The sequence below is a fragment of the Eleginops maclovinus genome, chromosome 16 (assembly GCF_036324505.1).
Source record: "Eleginops maclovinus isolate JMC-PN-2008 ecotype Puerto Natales chromosome 16, JC_Emac_rtc_rv5, whole genome shotgun sequence".
NCBI classification, from domain to species: Eukaryota; Metazoa; Chordata; class Actinopteri; order Perciformes; family Eleginopidae; genus Eleginops; species Eleginops maclovinus.
The window spans coordinates 2,475,810-2,496,014 of record NC_086364.1 but is presented as its reverse complement, the minus strand read 5'-3'; the positions used below and the strand labels follow the sequence as shown (position 1 = coordinate 2,496,014).

General features: G+C 43.6%; 3 protein-coding genes across 3 annotated transcripts; 2 read left to right on the top strand and 1 right to left on the bottom strand.

The window, feature by feature from the left end:
• Positions 1-43: 43 nt before the first annotated feature.
• Positions 44-1,765, bottom strand: LOC134877714 (myb/SANT-like DNA-binding domain-containing protein 4). The gene is made up of 7 exons (XM_063903316.1): positions 1,386-1,765; positions 1,129-1,196; positions 792-965; positions 642-700; positions 495-551; positions 307-369; positions 44-223 (listed from the first exon to the last, which is right to left on the bottom strand). The coding sequence occupies exons 1-7, from the start codon at positions 1,538-1,540 to the stop codon at positions 74-76; spliced, it is 726 nt and encodes a 241-aa protein (XP_063759386.1). The 5' UTR covers positions 1,541-1,765; the 3' UTR covers positions 44-73.
• A 1,810-nt stretch (positions 1,766-3,575) lies between these two features.
• On the top strand, positions 3,576-8,246 carry si:ch211-195b15.8 (dual specificity protein phosphatase 16). Its single transcript, XM_063903301.1, is given in 6 exon segments — positions 3,576-5,175; positions 5,374-5,468; positions 6,632-6,791; positions 6,927-7,050; positions 7,557-8,087; positions 8,089-8,246. Coding segments are annotated over 5 exon segments (1,065 nt in total). The 5' UTR covers positions 3,576-5,175; positions 5,374-5,375; the 3' UTR covers position 8,246.
• Positions 8,247-11,175: 2,929 nt separating this feature from the next.
• On the top strand, positions 11,176-19,817 carry rras (RAS related). Its single transcript, XM_063904037.1, has 6 exons — positions 11,176-11,582; positions 12,861-12,948; positions 14,981-15,083; positions 15,173-15,281; positions 16,793-16,911; positions 17,321-19,817. Exons 1-6 carry the CDS (start codon positions 11,496-11,498, stop codon positions 17,406-17,408), a joined length of 594 nt encoding a protein of 197 aa, XP_063760107.1. The 5' UTR covers positions 11,176-11,495; the 3' UTR covers positions 17,409-19,817.
• The last annotated feature ends 388 nt before the right edge of the window (positions 19,818-20,205 follow it).

Below are 20,205 nucleotides of genomic sequence, written 5' to 3'. Positions count from 1 at the left end.
TATTAGATGACTCTCTTTCCTGCAAGAAGAAAAGAAAGCCAGATCAATGACACACATATAGGGTGTGGGTAGCCTATATATTAATGGAGTGATAAGACAATACCTTCTTCTCATGTTCCAGCTTTTCAATTTCTAATTCCAGCTTTCTGATCTCCAGCCTCTTCTTTGTGCGGTCTAGCTCCAGCACTTTCTTGTATAAACTGCGGACATTGTCCACTGTGGCCTACACAACCCCCACCCCATGTTGTACACATTAGCCTAGTATGCATTATATTCAGTAATTAAACAAGGAAGGAGAAACTGTACTTTGTCTGACTGTGAGGTCCCTGGGAGGGAGGCTTCAGGAGGGGAAAGCTCCTCCAAGTCCTCCTAACACACACACACACACACATTGCATTAATGACACAGGTCACTTGATTCAGACAGTACTGACAAATGATGCTCACCCTCCTAGGACATTAATGTGGCATATAGTAGCAGTAAAGTGTTTTAACCTGCATGTGTGTGTCGGAGGGGGCTGTGAGGGTCTCGTCATCATCATCATCATCATCCTGAAAAGATTCAGAATTTTACGCTGCACCCATACTTTAGGGGTGACATAGCCTAATTTACATGTCATGGATGTTATCCATTTGAATTACCTGTGTCAGAGGATGAATGCATCCTGGTGGCTGCAGGGTTGTGATGTTTCCACCCTCGACTGCATGCAACAGAAGACACATGTTACTGATGATTCAGGGGAAGAAAGCCAAAATACTCTAACATGAAGAACGATGAATGCCATACATTACCTTGCACATAGAGGGTGGACATTTCAGCTGCCCCAGGGTTAGACTGTACCCCTGCCACCCCATCCATCATCACCCTGCCACTGTTGTTGGCTAGGGCCAACTCTTCAGCAAGAGTAAAGGAGTCTGGTGCCCTCCCTCCTCCTGTGCGCCTTATTTCTACCTTCTTCTTGTTGGCTGTTAAAGACAGACACATTTAGCTCTCTCTGACAAGACACACACACACACACACACACACACACACACACACACACACACACACACACACACACACACACACACACACACACACACACACACACACACACACACACACACACACACACACATTCTTACTTACCATTCTGAATGATGTTTTTGTACTTCATCTTCACCTGCTGCCAGGTCCGTTTGGCGCTGCTGGTACCTCTGGAAGTATTTAAGGGACATACACAGAATTAGTGAAGGGGACTAAACATTCAGTTGTCCTGCTTCATTTGTGGTTGCACATACGATACAGTAACGTTCCGACTGTTATTGTACATCGTCCTGACATACTGTATTCAGGTTGGGATTATTTTAACGGACATATAGAAGTAAAGAAATAGGCCTACTTACGAATTTACGCGGTCTGTAATTTGCTGCCAACACCCCAGTCGCGCCTTGTTTGCTGCCGCGGTGTTGGATTTAGCAGCCAGGGTCGGTTTATACTCTTCATAACTCCTCATTATGATCTCGCATTCCTCTTCTGTGAAATAGGGAGAGCCCGCCATGATCGAGAGTGTTTTTTTGCGCTGGTACCACCCCTTTTATGTGAACGCGCAGTAACTCTGGTTGAGTGAACACAGGTTCAGCTGATCAACTTCATAATCAGCGTCGTAGTACCGTTTAAGACCAATCAAGATGTCCAGGTTTAGTCAACCCCGGGTTACCGCGGAAACCCTGAGTTAGTTCTAAGTAGGTTGAACTCCGTTCGTAGTACAGGCCCCAGGGAACAGGAAAACAACGACAACGACACGACAAAGAACACAAAGGAAAGCACAGACTAAATACAGAGGAGGGTAATCACAAGACAAGAAACAGCTGGGAAGGGGAGACACACAGGGGCAACAGGTGAGCACGATCAGACAATCAGAGAGGAGGGAAACTAAGACAGGAAGTAAACTAGACAAGACAGGAAGTGACAAAACAAGATACATTTCAAAATAAAACCGTAAACTATAAATATCAAAACTGAGATCCTAACAATGAGTTCTTGCCAGGTAAACAGGCAGTGGGGGTAAAATGGGTCGATGCACCCAAAAAGAAACATCGATGGATTAGACAAACACAAAGGAAGATTTGTAGCAAAAGGCTACAGTCAAAAACAGGGAACTGACTACAAGAGACATTTTCACCCACAGCTGATATGACCAGTATCAGAGTGGTCATGCAAAAAGCAGCACAGGAGGGCCTAATCTTACACCAGATGGACGTTAAGACAGCCTGTTTGCATGCACCAATTGACTGTGAAATCTATATGGAGCAACCAGTAGGCTATGAGAAAAAGCCAAAAACATGTGAAAAACTTGTATGTAAGTTACAGAAGTCTCTTTATGGACTCAAGCAGTCAGGTAGAAACTGGAATGATATGTTACATACATGTCTAAGTGAGAACGATTTCATACACAACCCTGCTAATCACTCTGTATATACAAGAGAGAAACATAACGAAAAAGTAATCACCTAAAAGTGCAAAGTGTGTTATGTGTTGTTAAGGTAAAACAGAAGCCTTATTTTGTTGTATTGTTTATAAGTATCCCATTGTGTAAAGGGCGAGCGGGGGTGTTACTCCAGTTATTACGGTAGGTAATATGTGACGTCACTACAGTTAATTCTGTCTGTTCAGTCACCTGTGATGATCCGTGAGTGAGACACGAGGGATGTAGTTGAAACTACTGTATCGATATTCCTAAAATAAATATGGCTGGATGAAGGCTAAAGAGAGAAGGAATGACTCTTTGCTTAATGTCCACTAACGCGAGTGAAAGTTAGACTGCGCCTCAATGCTCAACAGTCTAGCTACAGGAACTCAATGAGACAATATATGTCTTTGCCCCAGAACTGTGTCAGTAACACAACACAGGTTACTGTGGGCCGTAAACAAGAATGTAGTTACTCGTTACTCTCATCGCCCCAGGAACCGCCCTACATCCCGACTCCCAGCTAATCAGAACTACACTCTCTCACTGAACTCACAGCCACAAGTCACTAAAGCTGTCTGTCAAACTGACAGGTTCACTGACATTTTGTAAATGTCATACAAACAGTCCCGTGAGAAATAACTTCCTCATGTGAGGCAGTCCGTCACAGTGGAGGCTTTCCTCTCGGGTTAGTGTAGGAAATGTTCATTTATTCAAAGCCCATGAGTTCATTCAAAAGAAACGAAGTGAAGCTCCTCTTATAAGTTTTAAAAGGAGTATTTAATAAAAGGATGCAGCAGTAGGTTTTACAAAAGTTTCTCAGCTGTGGCTCAATAGCCCGGTACACGCGTCCACAGGCCACTGACTGAGTGGAGCTCATCAGTAGTTACTGTCTGGCGGTCCGGAACAGAGAGAGCTCGATTTCACAATACAAACATGTTTTGTAGAACCATCCCTTTCCGGTCATAAAATAAACAACTTCAAAATAAGACGAGCTCCGGTCTCGTGCTGTCCTTGGTTGGTAGTAGGGGCTGGTTCCTGTCGGCCGCTTGTCTCATGGGGTTCTCCGGACTCTTCTATAGGCTGACGTCGTCGGGGGCGGGTCCTCTTATGATGTCACCGTCGTCATCTTGTCAGCAAAGTCCTGAAGCTCTCACCTACGATATTCTATTATGCAATCCTTCTGAAGTTTATCAGTTATTAAACACGCAATAGTATTATTGCAGCATCAATGAGTGAGAGGTAGAGGCGGTGTGTTTAGTATGTAACTCCACGCGTCCTTCCCCCTCTACTCATATACAATACAATATAAGCTATATGCTATCTGAGGCTAAAAACAACATCCGGTAATACTACCGGAATTGGACAAATACGATCCGTCCAGAAACAGTGAATTATCTTTTAATGTTCCGTTTCAATATATTGATTATTTCTAACATTAGTACAGGTTAGGAACTTGGGCGAGATAGCTGATAGCCCCCCAAGTCTGTATGCAGGGATGTGGACTACAGAGCAGCTCGCGCGATTATGTTAGCTGTCAGCTGTTAGCTAGCACAAACCACACCCGGTCAAGAACAAAGCGGAGCCGTATTGTAGTGGGGAGTCTGCTGGGGGGTTTTCAAAAAAAAAAGGACCGTGCAGCAGAGATATAACAGGAGAGAGACGACACACTGCTGCGAAATACCAGCATGCTCCGATCTCGACCTCGGTGTTTAAACTAGGGGGTACAAATACTCAAAGATTAAATGGGTACACTGCAGTTGATCATAGTGTAGTGTGTTGTAGTGAGCAGAGGTGGGAGAAGTACTCTGATCTTGTTCTTGAGTAAAAGTAGAAGTACTCAGGTCTTGTACTTGAGTAAAAATAGAAGTATTCAGAACTTGTACTTGAGTAAAAGTAGAAGTAGCTACCAGAGTGTAGTAATACTCTGTTACAGTAAAAGTATTCTAAATGTTCCTCCAGTGAAAGTAGAAAGTACTCTCATCTAAATGTACTTAAAGCAGCGACAGTAAAAGTAGTCATTGTTTGATTGGTCCATTTCAGAATAATATCTCTGATATGTTTTATAATTATTGATCATTAAAGTGTTCTCAGAGCTGGTAAAGGTGCAGCTAGTTTGAATGGCTTTGTATACTGCAGGGTAGCTGCTGAATTTACTCCAGGTGAACTAAAGTCTGATTTAAGGGTTGGTTATATTTACTATCATTAATCCAGATCTGTAAAGTAACTAAAGGTATTAAATACATGTGGTGGAGTAAAAGTACACCATTTACCTCTGAATTATAGTAGGCTAGAAGTATAAAGTAATACCTCGAAATTGTACCTGAGTAAATGTACTTAGATACTTCCAATCACTGTGTGCTGGCATGTGACAATATTGGAGTTAAAACCATATGAAATGCCGTCATTGAATAACCTATGCATGTGTATAGTTTGTGGTGCTTTACTCTCGCAGCGTATAAAGGCTGACAGCAGTCATGGCTTTTCCTCCATCTCTGCTGTTGAGGCGCGCGCCGCTGATACAGCAGAGATGCTGCTGCGCGTGTGGAATGTGGCAGGGCGCTGATTGGCCGAAGATGACATCACCCACTCAAGATCTATTGTTGGAGAGAGGATGAGCTCATCGTTTGGAAGTCAGTTAGTGAGCGCAGAGTGAGGATAGAGGACAGTCTGCAGACTGAGAGCTGCTCTGGGATTCTACAGGAATTTATCCAGCAACACTTACAGTGAGTAATATGTATTTAGTAACATCGATGTTTTGTGTGAGATAAAAAAAACTGTTTTGTTTTCCTGCTGTCAGAGAGCTATTTGGAACGCTGCAGTTGCTGTGTTCAGACATTTCGTGCATTGCGGAGACAACTTTGTCTTATGTGATAAAAGAAAAAAGCCTGCAGGCATGACATGCAGTGTTTGTTGTGCTCCAGATATGGTTTTGTACCGGGAGAAGGAGGCGGAGCACCCCCCCATGTCAGTCATCCTGCCGCGGCTCTACCTGGGAGCACAGAGCGACGTGACGCAGGTGAGTGGACTGCTGCTGGAAGTGTGTTTACATGCGTGTACAAGTACCCATTCATCTCTTAAAAAATACTCGTTTAAATCCAGTCTGTGTTTGAATCAAATAAATACTGCATTCTAAGTAGTACACATAAAGTATAGTATTCCCCCGTGATGCAAGAAGCAGGAAGTAATATTCTCTCTTCACTATTGTGGAACACTACCAACCAAGGGCGTCAGCAGCATTTTGAGTGTGAGGGGGAACCATTTTAGCGGGGGGTGTGGGGGTCCTCCCCCAGAAAATGTTGAAAGAAGTAGATGCAATTTCCTGCATTCTGGTGCATTTTACCATGTTTTTAGATTGAAAATTATCTCCATCTTTCATAGTTTTTCCTTGGAGCTGGCATGGTCTGCAATTACTGACTACTATTATGTTCTGGTGTAATACACAGAGGACTGACACTGACAACTTTTTTGACACTTTATTCTCTATTTAATGAGAGCAAAAGATGAGGATTTAAAAAAACAGAGTGAATTAGAAAAGAATGAGGTAACTTTGAGGCAACATATAGCCCTACATCAATGTCATGCAACAAAAACATCTCATACAAGTTATGAGGAAACATAAAATGTGTACATAGGAAAAAAGCAAGCAAAAGCTGGACATTTTGGTTGACTGTTTAGGACCTAAACGCAGCCGCATCACGCACGCAACAAGCCTATGTTGAGAGTTGGATCAACGACAGACAGGAACAGTCGGAAACCTGGTGCTAGTTCTAGCTGCTAACGACGCAACAATCGATAAAAGAGCTGGAAATTTTGACTGACGGTTCCTGAAGTCTGTCTGTCGTTGATCCGACTCTCAACATAGGCTTGTTGCGTGCGTGATGCGGCTGCGTGTAGGAAACCAGGAAAACACGGATTTCTATTGATATGCGTATTCCCCCTATGATAAAGTGGAACGGATTTGATTGTGAAGCAATAGAAAGAACGCTGGACTAAAATGCAGTCATGCACTAATATTTTTTATGGCAAATGTGGGGGGGTTCAAATGACTTTTTTTAAAGGTGAGGGGGACATGTCCCCCCCAAATTATATTGTGGCGACGCCAATGCTGCCAACACTGAGCGTACTGCTCAGAAGATATCCAAAATAACGCTGTGTGTGTGTGTGTGTGTGTGTGTGTAGGAGCGGCTGGCCTCTCTGGGGATCTCCTATGTAGTGAGTGTGAGCCGGTGCAGTCCTGAGCTGTCCTTCCTGCCTCGCTCCCGATGTCTCCGTGTCCCCATCGATGACTCGCTGTGGGACGACCTGCTGCCCTGGATCCCTCAGGCTCTGCACTTCATCGGTGAGGACGCTCACCAATCCCACAGCATCATTGTCAGATATTCTTCCTACTTTCCCTCCGTATACTGTCAGTACGTCCAGACACTGATCATGCTGCTGGACATGATATATGATGCTTGTCTTTATCTGTGCTCAGAGGCAGCGATGTCCTCCGGAGCCTCGGTGTTGGTCCACTGTGCGGCGGGAATCTCCCGCTCCCCCGCTCTGGCTGTGGCCTACATCATGTACAGCCTGGGGATGGACCTGGATCAGGCCTACAGGTACTACACGCTGCAGTTTGCTCTGATCTGTCATTCATACTACCCACCAGCATAGGCGTCATTTATACTGGGGACATGTCTCCACCACTTTTGGAAATTGCCAGTGCTTCCCACTTGTCCCCACGGCTCCTGAACAGAACGTTTCTCTCTGTTTTCTCCGACACTGAGAAGAGTTCCATGAAGACAGATGTGTAGAACTAGAAACACATATCAATATGCAAATAATTCAAATAGAATATTTTATTGCTAATATTTTATTTTTCAGTGTTCAGTTGCCTGCCAATACTTGTTTCTAGGCTCATGTTTTCAGTTCAAAGCCCGACAAAAAGTAAAGTACCTGTGGGCTCCAAACCCTCCCCTGTGGTCCATGAGCACGTTGAGTTCCTCTGAAGAGCATGCATTTACTGCTGCGCTCTTTATATTAACACTGATGTCTAACCAACCGTGGATCAATGTTGAATATCCTGATTATCAGAGGCCCTAACCACTTCCTGTTTCTTTATCAGGTATGTGAAAGAGCGCCGGCCCTCCATTTCCCCAAACTTCAACTTCCTGGGTCAGCTGCAGCACTTCCAGCGCACTCTGAGCCAGCAGCAGCCGGACAGTCATCTGCCATCCACCACTGACAGCCAGATCATGAATCAGCTGGCTGACGGCGACGCAGCAGAGGAGCAGGGGCCCCAGAGAGACGAACCCCAGCAAAGGCCCTCCCACTCACAGCTGTCAGGGAGACCTGACACTTTTCATTTGACTCTTAATCAAACTCAGCAGCAAGTCCACATGCCAGGTGACGGTCCAGCTGTTAGCCCCTGTGAGCCAGTCACACCTGCAGAAAAGCACACAACACTACAACTCCCAGCAGCCTCTGCTTCTCTATTAGAGAAACGCAAAAGCCTCACCCTCCTCCTGACCCCTTTGGGCACCCCAGCAGGTTGCAGCCAGCAGGCAAAGTGCAGCTCCACATCCAAAACTGTCTATAGCAGTGAGGCGGGTACCACACATCCCCCCAGGCACAGGGAGCAGAGTCAACCCCCCCACAAAGTGCAGCACAGAAGAGATGAAGGAGCAGGGTCTGCTGTCCCCCTTCAGCCTCACCCTCAACAAGCTGCTGGTATGGGGGGAGAGGCTCCTGCTGGGGGGGCTGTTTTTCCCCCCTGTAAAGATGGGACAGCCTGCGCTGCCCTACAGGTGCTGAGGGGGGGGGGGGGGGGGGGGGGGTGTTGTTTCTGTTTATGTCAGCATGTTTGTCAGCAAACCACATGCAGGAGATCTGAGAGAGTCTCCTATTTATTTATTTATTTATTTCAGAACTGAGAATAAGGACTCTACTATACTAATAATAAACATCTAAACAAATATTCAGCTTAGCATGACTTTTGTTAGATTCATTTATTGAAAAGACACACTGGGTGAGATGTGCTGACTGATGATGAATAAACATGATGTTTCCAACCCATCCTATCTCCTTCTGATCAGTGCGGTTCAGAGCGGCACTTCCCAATTTAGATTTTAGGTCTCATCCGTGTCATGACACCAGAAATGCAAAAGTAATGACATCTTAAAACAAGAATAAGAAATCAAATTCTACCTCTGATTATAAGATGACCCCAGTCCTCTCTGACTGCTGGATATCTCCTTTTAATGTGTAACATAGAACACCTGTCATGTGAGGAAAGGCACATATATTGAGCAGGAGTAGAGAGGCAGACTGTGTGCTGACTTTGATACGGTGCAATCTACAGACACATCCTCCATGTGCTCAGTAACACATTTGTAATTCTGCAGAAGGTTGTCAAGAACCGATACCAACTGCAGAACACAAGGGGCCAAACAGGGCCCTTATTTCGGAAAAAATATGTATTGTAGCCAAGGCGAGAGAGAAATTATTTTTTGATCCCGTTTGACTTGTGCCATGAATTACACATATGATGTTTGTCAATCTTAACAATCATTTCCAAGTCGAGAAACTCACAGTTTGTTGTAAAACTGTTGAAATATAAGACCAGTAGCGGTTTTGGGCATGGGCGAAGCGGGCAGCCGCCCGAGGCGGCATTTCGTGGGGGGCGGTACGAGCTAGCACTTACAATTTCATGTAGAACTGCCCCTGTTTAAGACAATAAAAATACGATACTAGAAATACTACAAAATCCAAGAGTCGCGTAAATGATGTCATAATTGATGTCATAATGTTTTCCTCCACTAAATATAAGAGACATAAAGATAACTTTAACACGATGCTTGTGTGCTTTGTACCACGTTGGGTCTCGCTCGTTCTTTCGCTTTTGGTTTTGGTGACGTGTAATGTGTGAGATCAGAAATGTAGTTCATTGAGCGTTTTCACACAAAAATAAGTGTTCACAGACAAACTTTTTTTTTTCTTGACTTGCAAAATTATCTTTTAAATTGACAAACATCATATGTGTAGCCTAATTCATGGCACAATTCAAACAGGATCAGAAAAAAATGTCTCTCGCCATTGCCTACAAATAAGGTCCCATGGGTCCGAAGTAGAAGGGCGGGACTTCTCTGCGCTCTATAGTAGGCGATAGGAATCACTAATGCACGGTTTCAACTAACACTACAGAGGTTTTGGATCTGGAAAATCATTAATTGTTTTTGCTGATATTGTGCATAGACTACATGTTCCTAAATGAAAGAAACGGACTGTACGCAGACTTACACTAAACGTTTAGTGCTGCAGCAGTGTATGGTTAGTCAGGTCTTATTGTTCTATGGGGGACAAAGTTCAACAGTGATGTAAGTTTGTTTGTTTTTGAATTGAATTCTTTTGTATTATATTTCCTTTAAGAATGAAAGTGTTTTACCAAACCTGTTGTTTAAGGGTTGTATTCATGGGTACCAATACAATTATTATTTTATTTGTTTATTCCACATGATATTCCACGTAGTTATTTTAAAACAGAACATGTACACTTAACACGAATTGTATAGTACATAGTAGAAAGGAGCAGGGAGAAGAACATCTTATTTAACCTGCCCCATCTTAAAATAAAACAACATTAAAATGAAATAACCATATAAAAAGTAAAATAAAAAAGCAACATTCTGTCAGTCACAGTTGCTTACAAATACCTACAGAAACACAAAACCAGAACACAATCAAAAGTGTCATTCATATTGTCCAATTACATTTTCTTTATACATTTTCTTAAACTTAAAAATGTTCATTAAACAATTCAACATTTTTACGCCAACTACAGAGACACACATTTGCTTCAAAGTAGAACGTGCAAACTGATGCTTCAAATGAAATGTTCTCCTGTGATACTCACAGATTCAAACACATTTGTTTTGTATATTTTCAGGCAGTATTCTTGTTTTTTTCTTTTATGCATAACTAAAGCCGTCTGTAATTCTATTAAGTCTTTAATTCATTATTACGCTAATGCTCTTATTTTATTAGCAGTCATAATAAACAAAGTTAAGTTTCAGGACAATATATTAAAAGCTTAGTAACAACATTGGTAATAATGGCAGCATTACTCCTCGGTATCACTGTGATTGTTTTTCTTGGATGTCGTGCTGCAGACATGTAGCTTCCTGCCAGCAGCGGCGGTGCGGCTGCTGGCAGGGGTCCAGGTGGAGGTGAGGTATGTGCTGCCTCAGGGCGCAGCTTTCTCCAGCATTCCCATACACAGGGCTGTAGAGGCTTACAGATAGCAGGAAATAGTCAATACCACCTTTTCAAAGTTGACCATGAAGGAGTTTCTCATGTTCAACACGCGGGGTCGTTCCAGCTAAAGCACGACTGAAAAGTTTGATGTAAACTAAGGAGACAACATGTGTTTAATAAAACAATGTCATATTATTATGGATAAATATAATGACAGTATAATATTTCAGGCCTCGTGCTGCTTTTAAATACGCGGGCCAGTCGGTGAAAAATGATGTCACGGATACTCCACATGACCAAATAAGGAAACTGACACATGATGGTGGAATTTGTACCGATCAGATTTCACTTCTAATGAGAAGAAAGCTTAAGTCCGTGAAGTGCCGACTAAAGTGTGTGTGTGTGTGGGGGGGGGGGGGGGGGGGGGGGGGGGGGGGGCGTGGGGACGGGGGGCGTGCACGCATAAGTGCGTAAGTTTCTTGAGGAAAATGAAAAGAGGAAGCAGTCCCGCCCCCAGAAGAGAAGCTGGAGGTCGAGCAAAGAAGAAGAAGCAGCTCCCCGGATCTGTTCAGCCCGAAACCTGAAACTAAAGCTCGGTTACTTTGGTCTCTGTAGTTCGGCGGAGCGGCGGTGGACTCCGGGACTTTCGTGGTTAGGACTGGTAGAGCATGAGCTTCATGTAGAGGAGTTCCCGTTTGTCTCTGAAGTCGTCCATGCCGCTCTCCTCTGTTCACATTCCGTGAAGAGGCGGATCGACTTTACTTTGGATTGTTGAGGCGTTTGATCAGAATAGAGCCGGATCACAGGCAGGATGAGTGCAGAAGAAGAACGATTCAAACTGGTGGTGGTGGGGGGAGGAGGGGTGGGGAAGAGCGCCCTGACCATCCAGTTCATCCAGGTATGAAACATCTGTAACATCTGTGCTCTGCAGTGCGTGTGTGCGGTGTTGAATACTCTATGCAGGCTGCAGCGGTCCGGTCAGGCCTACCCCGGGCTCTGCTCTGTGTCAGTGGTGAAGTCACTAACTGCACTCAGCAACTTTTTGTAGTTACAAACTCTTTAAATAGACGCCGACTTTATCTGCTGCAACATTTAAAACACTGGACATACATTTAAAAAACTAAAATAACTTTTTACATACTACTTTCTGAACTTTGAAGTATATTAATATTTGTTGGCAACACTGTTTTTAATTTAGATCCCATAACACTGAAAAAACTGAAACGTTAACAATGATGAACATATTTCTCAGAACTGTATTAGGTTATTTGAAAGCAATAAAGTTAAGTTGAACCTGATATTCTTTATTTAAACTTGATTTATTATTGCGGATTATTGCTTTCACCTAACCTAATACAGTTATGTGAAATGTGTTGACATGATACATTTAATTAAGGGATTGTTCAGTGAAAGGAACGTCATTTGAAATTTGCTCACGATAGATAGGCCATCTCTCAGTTGTTGTTAAAGTATTTCATTAAACTTTGGAAGTGATCCTCACACAGAGGATCCCTGTGAGGGGTTGGCTCACATCGACTGTTAAACACATCACAGTTTCCCCTCATGTGGGACTCTGACTGGCTGCTCGTACCGCCTCACCACAACACAGAAGAGAGCAGGAACCTTTTCCCCAGCTACAGGCAAGACCAGTAAAAACACCAGTTCTGAAGTGGTTAAAGGGAATTCTGTCTTTGTGGTGAGCCAGATCCTGTGGATGAGCTGGGGGATAAGGGGCAGGCCTTCTGCTCTTCATTCACCTCCACTTCTGGCTTTTATTATTGGACCAAATGTTTTCACCTAGGATTAAAATGTGTGTGCTCATGGTCCCTTTGTGTTCTGTTTTAACAGTGAAGGATCTTTTTTATTCCAAACACACAGGCGCAAATGCTTATTTTGTATTGATTACAAATGTCATATACTTCATGGTGCTGCTAGCCACATATTGTATTGGTTCCCCAGTGAGTGTGGCAAATGCAAGTAAATTTAAATGAAAATGTAAATACTCTTAACTGTACAACTTTTTCTAACAAAGCTGAGAATCAACTCAAGAACAAACTAGAACTTAGGTAAACCTTGACCGTAGCTGTAACTAGGACCATGCTCCATAGACTGTACAGAGACAGGCGTGTTGAAGCAGCATGGACACTTTGTTATTAACACAGAGTGTATCCCACAGTCCTACTTTGTGTCCGACTACGACCCCACCATCGAGGACTCCTACACCAAGATCTGCACTGTTGGGGGGAAGGAGACCCGGCTGGACAGTAAGGCTCATACTTCTCAAAGTTTGTCAGAGTGTGTGTACGGCTTTGTTTGAAACGCAGAGGGTGTGTTGCACTGTGATGTGATATGACACAGTGTTTGCTCTCTGGAGCTTTAATTCCCTTGTTAGGACTTGCACTTGGGCCAGTGTGCATGAGGCCCGGGCTCAGTGTTGGCTCACACGGCTGCCCCCCCCCCCCATGTGTGTGAATCATCCTGTGTACATAACTCTGCACAGCTACTTTTCTTCAGATCGCTTGTTTACTGCGGATTGAACTCCACTCCAAGACCCCTCTGAATCTGCTTCCCCCCTTGACAAACATTACTGTCTACTCGAAGTAAAGTTACGCTCTCTGCGGAACAGAAGTATTATACGCCGTCTTTAACAGCTTAGGTTTCATTTGATTTAGAAACACTGGTGATCTGCCTGTGATTTGTACACAGTTGTAGAAGTATGTGCTGTGGGTGGTGGTCAGGGTGGGATGGGTACATCGTGATACACACACACACACACACACACACACACACACACACACACACACACACACACACACACACACACACACACACACACACACACACACACAGACAGAGCTCAGCAGGAACATGTTGAGGTCCAGTTCCTGCCTCATCACATCAGCTGCTTTAAAAGAACACCTCAAAGACTTTTACAATTACTTAGATTAAGTAACAACATAATAACTTCATGAGTTGTGACTGTTTCTTTATAAGGATCTGATATTATGAGTATTTTTGTCTTTACGAATGAATTTAATGGAGTTCATTTCCATTAGTTGTTTGTTAGTAAGTAAACAAGAACATATGTCCTTTTTAGCAACCATGTTTTAATAAGTAAACAGACTTAAAAACTGTAAACCAGTATTGGAAGAGCCTGTGAAGGTTCTGGAAGTAACAGTTACTGAGGCGTTCCACTTCCTGCTGGTTTGGGACAGGTCTTCAGAGGGTTATCAGGAACACATGCTCAGCTCTGTGACACCAGTCTTCTGATGGAAGACGCTTCACTGAACTGCTGTGCTCACCACCTAAAGGGAAGCAGAGCAGCCTGCTCTCTCAGACATGACTCACCTCTCACGCAGCACACCCTGTGATGACACTCTGGTGTTGTGAATATCAAATATGGCCGACATCCTCATGGGTCATCCTCGAGTCCTGTTTGGATTTTTGTTCAGTTGATATTTAGATTAGATTAGATTCAACTTTATTGTCATTGTGCAAAGTACAGGTACAAGCCAATGAAATACAGTTAGTATCCAACCAGAAGTGCAAAATGTGCTATATATATATATATATATATATATATATAAGGTGTATATTATAATTACTGGCAGTACAGGGAGCATTGAATGTGCAAATATTATGAAAAAGTATGTATAGGAATAAAATAGTGCAAGTTAGATGTCCATAAAGTACATTAATCAGTGCAGATGAGTGCAATGATGCTAGTGAGTGACGGAGAGGAGTTCAGCAGAGTCTTCCTGTGCCTGGAGGTACGGGAACGGAGGTTTCTGTAACGCTATATATTGAATCCCAACTTCAAATTAACACTAACCAGCTCAACACAACTTCTCCCAGCATGCAGCACACCTGCACCCATAGTTGCCTGTTTCTCTTGGTCCTTTCTGATAAAATAACAGATCATTTTTTGTAATTTAAAAAGCTCACAAACACTCCAGTGGAGTATTTTGCCTCCCATTCTTCTTTTCTGTGCTAGTACAATTTCCCGCAGATGAACATAAGTTGTAAAATGCTTAATAAGCACCATAGCATCATGAGCTGCATTCCTCCGTCACGATCGGTTGTTTCCGTGATGTTGTATAACAGTAAATGTTGTGGCTGCAAGGCATTGTGGGACAGCATTTTCTAGCTCAAAGTTAGTTAGTTATTGGATAGTGTATCATCCCAATATACGTCTCTCATCTCTTAACCAATCATCGCTATCTTTCTGCTCCATATGTATACTTGGTCTGAAATTATATGTACTGTAACGTGTGTGTGTGTGTGTGTGTGTGTCAGTCCTGGATACAGCTGGTCAGGAGGAGTTTGGAGCAATGAGGGAGCAATACATGCGCTCAGGAGAAGGCTTTCTATTGGTGTTTGCACTCAATGACCGGGGCAGGTAATGGCAGCAGATGATTGGTTAATATTGTGTCAGTCGGTATATGGCACATTTATGATTGCGTATTTATCCATACTCTTCCCTGACAGCTACCACGAGGTGCAGAAGTTCCACACGCAGATCCTGAGGGTGAAGGACCGGGACGACTTCCCCATGGTACTGGTGGGGAACAAGGCAGACCTGGAGCACCAGAGAGCGGTCAGTACCTTCTACAGCTCAGTGGAGTCACTTAGCGCTCCATTATCCCTGCTTCCCACTGCCGTATATTGCAACCTGCTCAGTTATCTCACAGGGTGTGGGAGTATCAGGGAGTTAAAGAACATCTGGCAGATGGGCTCAGACACAGCTTTGACCGGGAAAGGCTGAAAACATCGACACATCCCACTGAAATGACTGGAAAAGATGTCAATAAATGTGAAATGCAGCTAATTATTTACCTGAAAATGACCCAAATAGAACTGCCCCCCTTAGTGTGCGGGATGGTTCTGTAGGAGGAGCTGGGACTTCAGATGTGGCTGTTGTGCATGTGACAATAAAACCTTTGTTGAAGTCACTGTTGGAGGCTTTAGGAGGAAACTGCTCAATGGAGACGCTGCAACACATGTCCTGTTTGTCGTTTTCATATCAACGAGATCAATCTAAAACATCATGAGCAACATGGCTACTGTACCCAAAACAGCCATAAGACTCAGTGACCTGATCCCAGCGCTCTGATGAAGGCAGAGGAACCAACACTGTTGTTTATTGATGTAGTTTAATAGAGAGAACATTTTATAAACGCTTTCTTTACACCTTTCCCCCCCCCTCCATCAGCAGGGCTCTTTGGTCGATAAAGTTTCCACAGGTAACATTTCTGTGGTTGTTCTGCTACCTCGGGAAACTTACGGCACCTTCCCATTCACTTTGAATGGGGTGACGTCAAGCGTTGCCGAACTGCATTGTGGTTCCGTTGCTTCACTGCATGCATTGCTTGCGGTGAAAGTTGCGAAAAGTTCAACTTTTCAAGCGTCGACAGAAGCGCCAGCCAATCAAATCCTGAGTTTTTGTGTCCGGGGTGGGAGATTAATGTGATTAGTTGTTGGTCGCATTAACTCCAACCGGCAAGCGTCAATGCAACGGAACCGTGTGTACGCTTCGTTACTGTCACCATGTTGTCGCCGGTTCACCGGTTCTCCTTCTTTGGACCACTGACCACTGCAGACCGGGAAACCACCCCCCCAAGAGCTGAGGTTTTGGAGATGCTCCGTCGTCTAGCCATCACAATCTGGCCCTTTTCAAAGTCGCTCACATCGTTATGCTCGACCTTTTTTCCTGCTTCCAACACATCCACTTTGAGGACAAAGTGTTTACCTGCTACCTCAACCCCCCCTCCCCCGAGATAATCACTGTTCTTTACTTCACCTGTCAGCGGTCATGATGTTATGGCTGATCAGTGTATGGAACCAATCCAACAGCTGTTGGTGTATGTTACAGCCATCTACACACACTACAGAATAAACGTGTGTATGGCCTCCAAAACAACGACCTGTTAGACTTCTGTTTTATTTAGTTATGTTGTGTTTGAGGAAAGCAAACTAAGTCCCAGACATATATCCTCCTGTATTTATAAAAAAGCCTTATCTCTCACCGGGACAGAAAGTGACAGGAGGAGGAGATGGGGATGAGGAGGAGGGTGACAGTGGGTCAGATTGAGTGTTCTTTGTATGCAGATCTCCAGGGAGGATGCTCAGGGATTCGCCAGAGAGAATAGGATCCACTACATGGAGGCTTCTGCCAAGAATCGCCACAACGTGGATGAATGCTTCTTGGAGCTGGTACAAATTATCAGGTACAGTCGGCCACATCTATGATTGAAGGCAGATGGTCTGTACAGGGGTCCTGTGTGTCCTTAAAAGGTCTTGAAAGCAGGAAGTCATTACTCTAAAATGAAGGCATTCACTGGTATTGATGACTTTATTTAATTCATACATACATTTCTAATACATTTGAATTAGGAATTATTAACCTTTTTATTGACATTTCATAGAAATGTCAGAATATTGGTTACATCTACTTTTAACCATAACTGAACCGTATGCCTGTCGGAGCAGATCTGGGACATGCTGCAGTACGGGACCTTACCGCTTTAACGCCTAGGTTCTTCTGACTCTGACCTGACCCACACACGCACTCATGACCAGGGACACACCATGAGAATGACTCACTCTTGTCTTTCTATTTCTATTCTTCATCCACAGAAAGTTCCACGAGATGGAGAGTCCTCCCCCCCAAGCTCATCACACAGGAAAACAGAATAGTGGGGGCTGTCCCTGTGTCTTGCTCTGAGCACTGTTACTATGGACACCAAAGCCCCCCCCCCCCCCCCCTCTAAAGCTTGTCCAAAGGAGAGAGAGAGAGTGTGTGCGCATGCCTGCATGTTGGCAGAGAGGGGGGGGGTTAAGGTGCGTCCTTTTTTTACCAAATGGTTTCATTTGCACTTTTGTCAAAAGCAAGTTCTAAATCAGTGTAATCTTTTTGTAATCAGTGGAAGTAAAGGGATCAGTAGCCGGTTAGTAGTGTAGTTAGTTCGGTGTAGAAACAGGAAGTCAGTCCTGTGTTTACTTGTCACACATGCAGACCGCACACACAGTGACACTGCATTCAACCTCTCCTGTGTGAGGAGCTGGGCAGCTGCTGCAGAGGCCCAGGGGGGGGGGGGGTTCTGCCCCTACATACTGAGCAACTGCTGCTCCCTCCAAAATTCACACATTTACATGTTGTAGAAATCAGTGTTAGACAGGAGGGAGTGCAGCGGTGACATCATCATCACATCCTCACAAACAGTTGTTCCGAATCTGTGTCTTCAGTGTTAAAAAAAATGGACATGTCAATGTAATATTTCATGAAATTAAATGAATGCTCACCCAAGGCCAGGCTTTAAACTCCATGAGCTGTCTGACCCCAAGCCTTCCTACAGGGGGTGCCAGAGCCCCTCCACAGAATTGAAAGAGGAAGGAAGTGTAGCAGCAACTCCTGTAGCTCTGTTCCCAGCTGCTGGGTTTGTCCTTTATCGGCTTTCTGCCTTCATTCTTCCCCATGGTGTTGCTATAACAAGACAGAGTAGTGAAAACATCCAGCCTGCAGAGTAACCGGGTGGAGAACAGTGTAATTTGTGGTAGCATGAACTTGTTCCTGGTGCAGTATCAGTATCAACATTAGACTGGGGGCTGCTGGGACAGCAGTCAAGGGAAGGATATGTGCAAGCTGGTCCTTAGTGACAGATCTTGATCACTCTGTCAGGTTCCTTTCGCTATATTACTAAGTTAATCAATGATTTGACGCAACATATTGAATGTTGATCCTTTTTTTTTACATATATAAAAAAATAGCATTTTGCAAGAGAAAATAGTCCATTCCACTGCATAGCAACAGCTGGGAGTGCTGTGGCCGCAGCTTAACTGAAAATGACGGCAGCACTGATACAGGTCTGACACAGGTACACAGGTACTGACACAGTTTCTGTTCCTCTCACCAGTCCTTAAACTCTGCAGAGCCTACACCTAGTTCCTCCGCTCTTTTTCTGTCTCCTGCTGATTTCTCTGTCTTTCAGTTTCTTCTTTCTCTTCTGTGTTTTTTTTTTCTCTCACTGGGGACGGTTTGCCTTCAAGAATCCAAAGTTTTGTGCTATTTGCAAAAATAACAATTACCTTTGTTTTAAGTATTCCACGGTGTCTCTGATGAAGTATTGTAAATGAATGTGTTTATTTTTACTCCCGCTGATGTTGGATTGATCTAAATTCTGTCTGCGTATTGATATGACTGCACACAGTCCCTTGATAAGACCGTCCATAGCTATCATCTACAAAGAGCAGGCTGCTGAATGTCCAAATTGACCAACCAGATTTGAGTATTTCATTAAGCTGCAAAAACGATATAAAATAATAATCCTATTTCCACTGTGTCTAGAGCCCTCAACTGCGTCTCATGGTCCTCACGTGATCTCAGTGTCCTTTGTAGGCAGGTGTTATCATGTCAGCGCAGATTCTTACCTAGCCTATATGATAACAACTAAGCCATCTCCATGACAACTGAGCAAGCATTATTCACCAATGCAGACAATGTTGTGAGGCTGAATGTTCTGGAAAAGCTAATAATAGACTTAAACTGGCAGTGGAACAACTGCTCCCTCAACAGGCATCAGAACCAGGTCCAGGTGTGTGTCGGGGGTTCCCAGCCCATTTGATTGGCAGTCTCCTCAGACATGAGAAATCTTTCTTCCCACCCCCAACTGTGCAGTTGCCCCATCCCACCACTGGTGGTCACTATTTCAGCCACAGGGATGAGCAGCCCCCCCATTTTAATACAGTATATTAATAGTGTTGGAGTGCACATCAGGCCAGAGGGTAGGGACTGTGGTGGGCAAGAGTCTAGCCTCAGATATTGCTCAGATTTGTATTATTTTATTTGTCCAATTCACACCTTTAAGGACCGTACTGCTCTTTATTAGCAAGAAAATATAAACACCATGATGCACACCAAGAAAAAGACTTTTTCACTTAAAAAAGAAAGGAATCTCCCACAATACAGCCACATGTCTGCGCTCATGCGTGTCATTTGTAATGCTTTGGGCAGTTTTGTGTTTGACTTATTTTCATATTACTATCTATCGTACAACCTGCAATCCAAACCACTTTGTTAGATGTATTGAAAAGAAAGTCAAATGTATTTTATACATCATTAAAACATTAATCCTGAGAGTTATGTCTGTTCCTTGTATGACATTTTATATTAATAATTTTATATTATATTATATTATATTGTAGTATGCTTGGACTGTGTTCTGTCATTGGTTTGTGAATAGTATCATATCTTGTATTGGAGGTGAAGGTGTAAGCTTAGTAAAGTTCAGACACTACAGTCCGTGTAGCTTTGTTTCAGTAGTTTTCCTTTCTTAAAACTCCTAACAGTTTTAATTAATTATTTTTTGTCTGACTATATGGACACAGGATGATTGGAGACGAGTAGGACTGTCGAAGTTAACTCAAAAGCAAACATTTGTTAGAAGTTTTATATTTTGCACTTTACCTGAAATGTTATTACTAATAAGACAGTTCCAGTGTTCAGAAGACAGCAAAGACATATT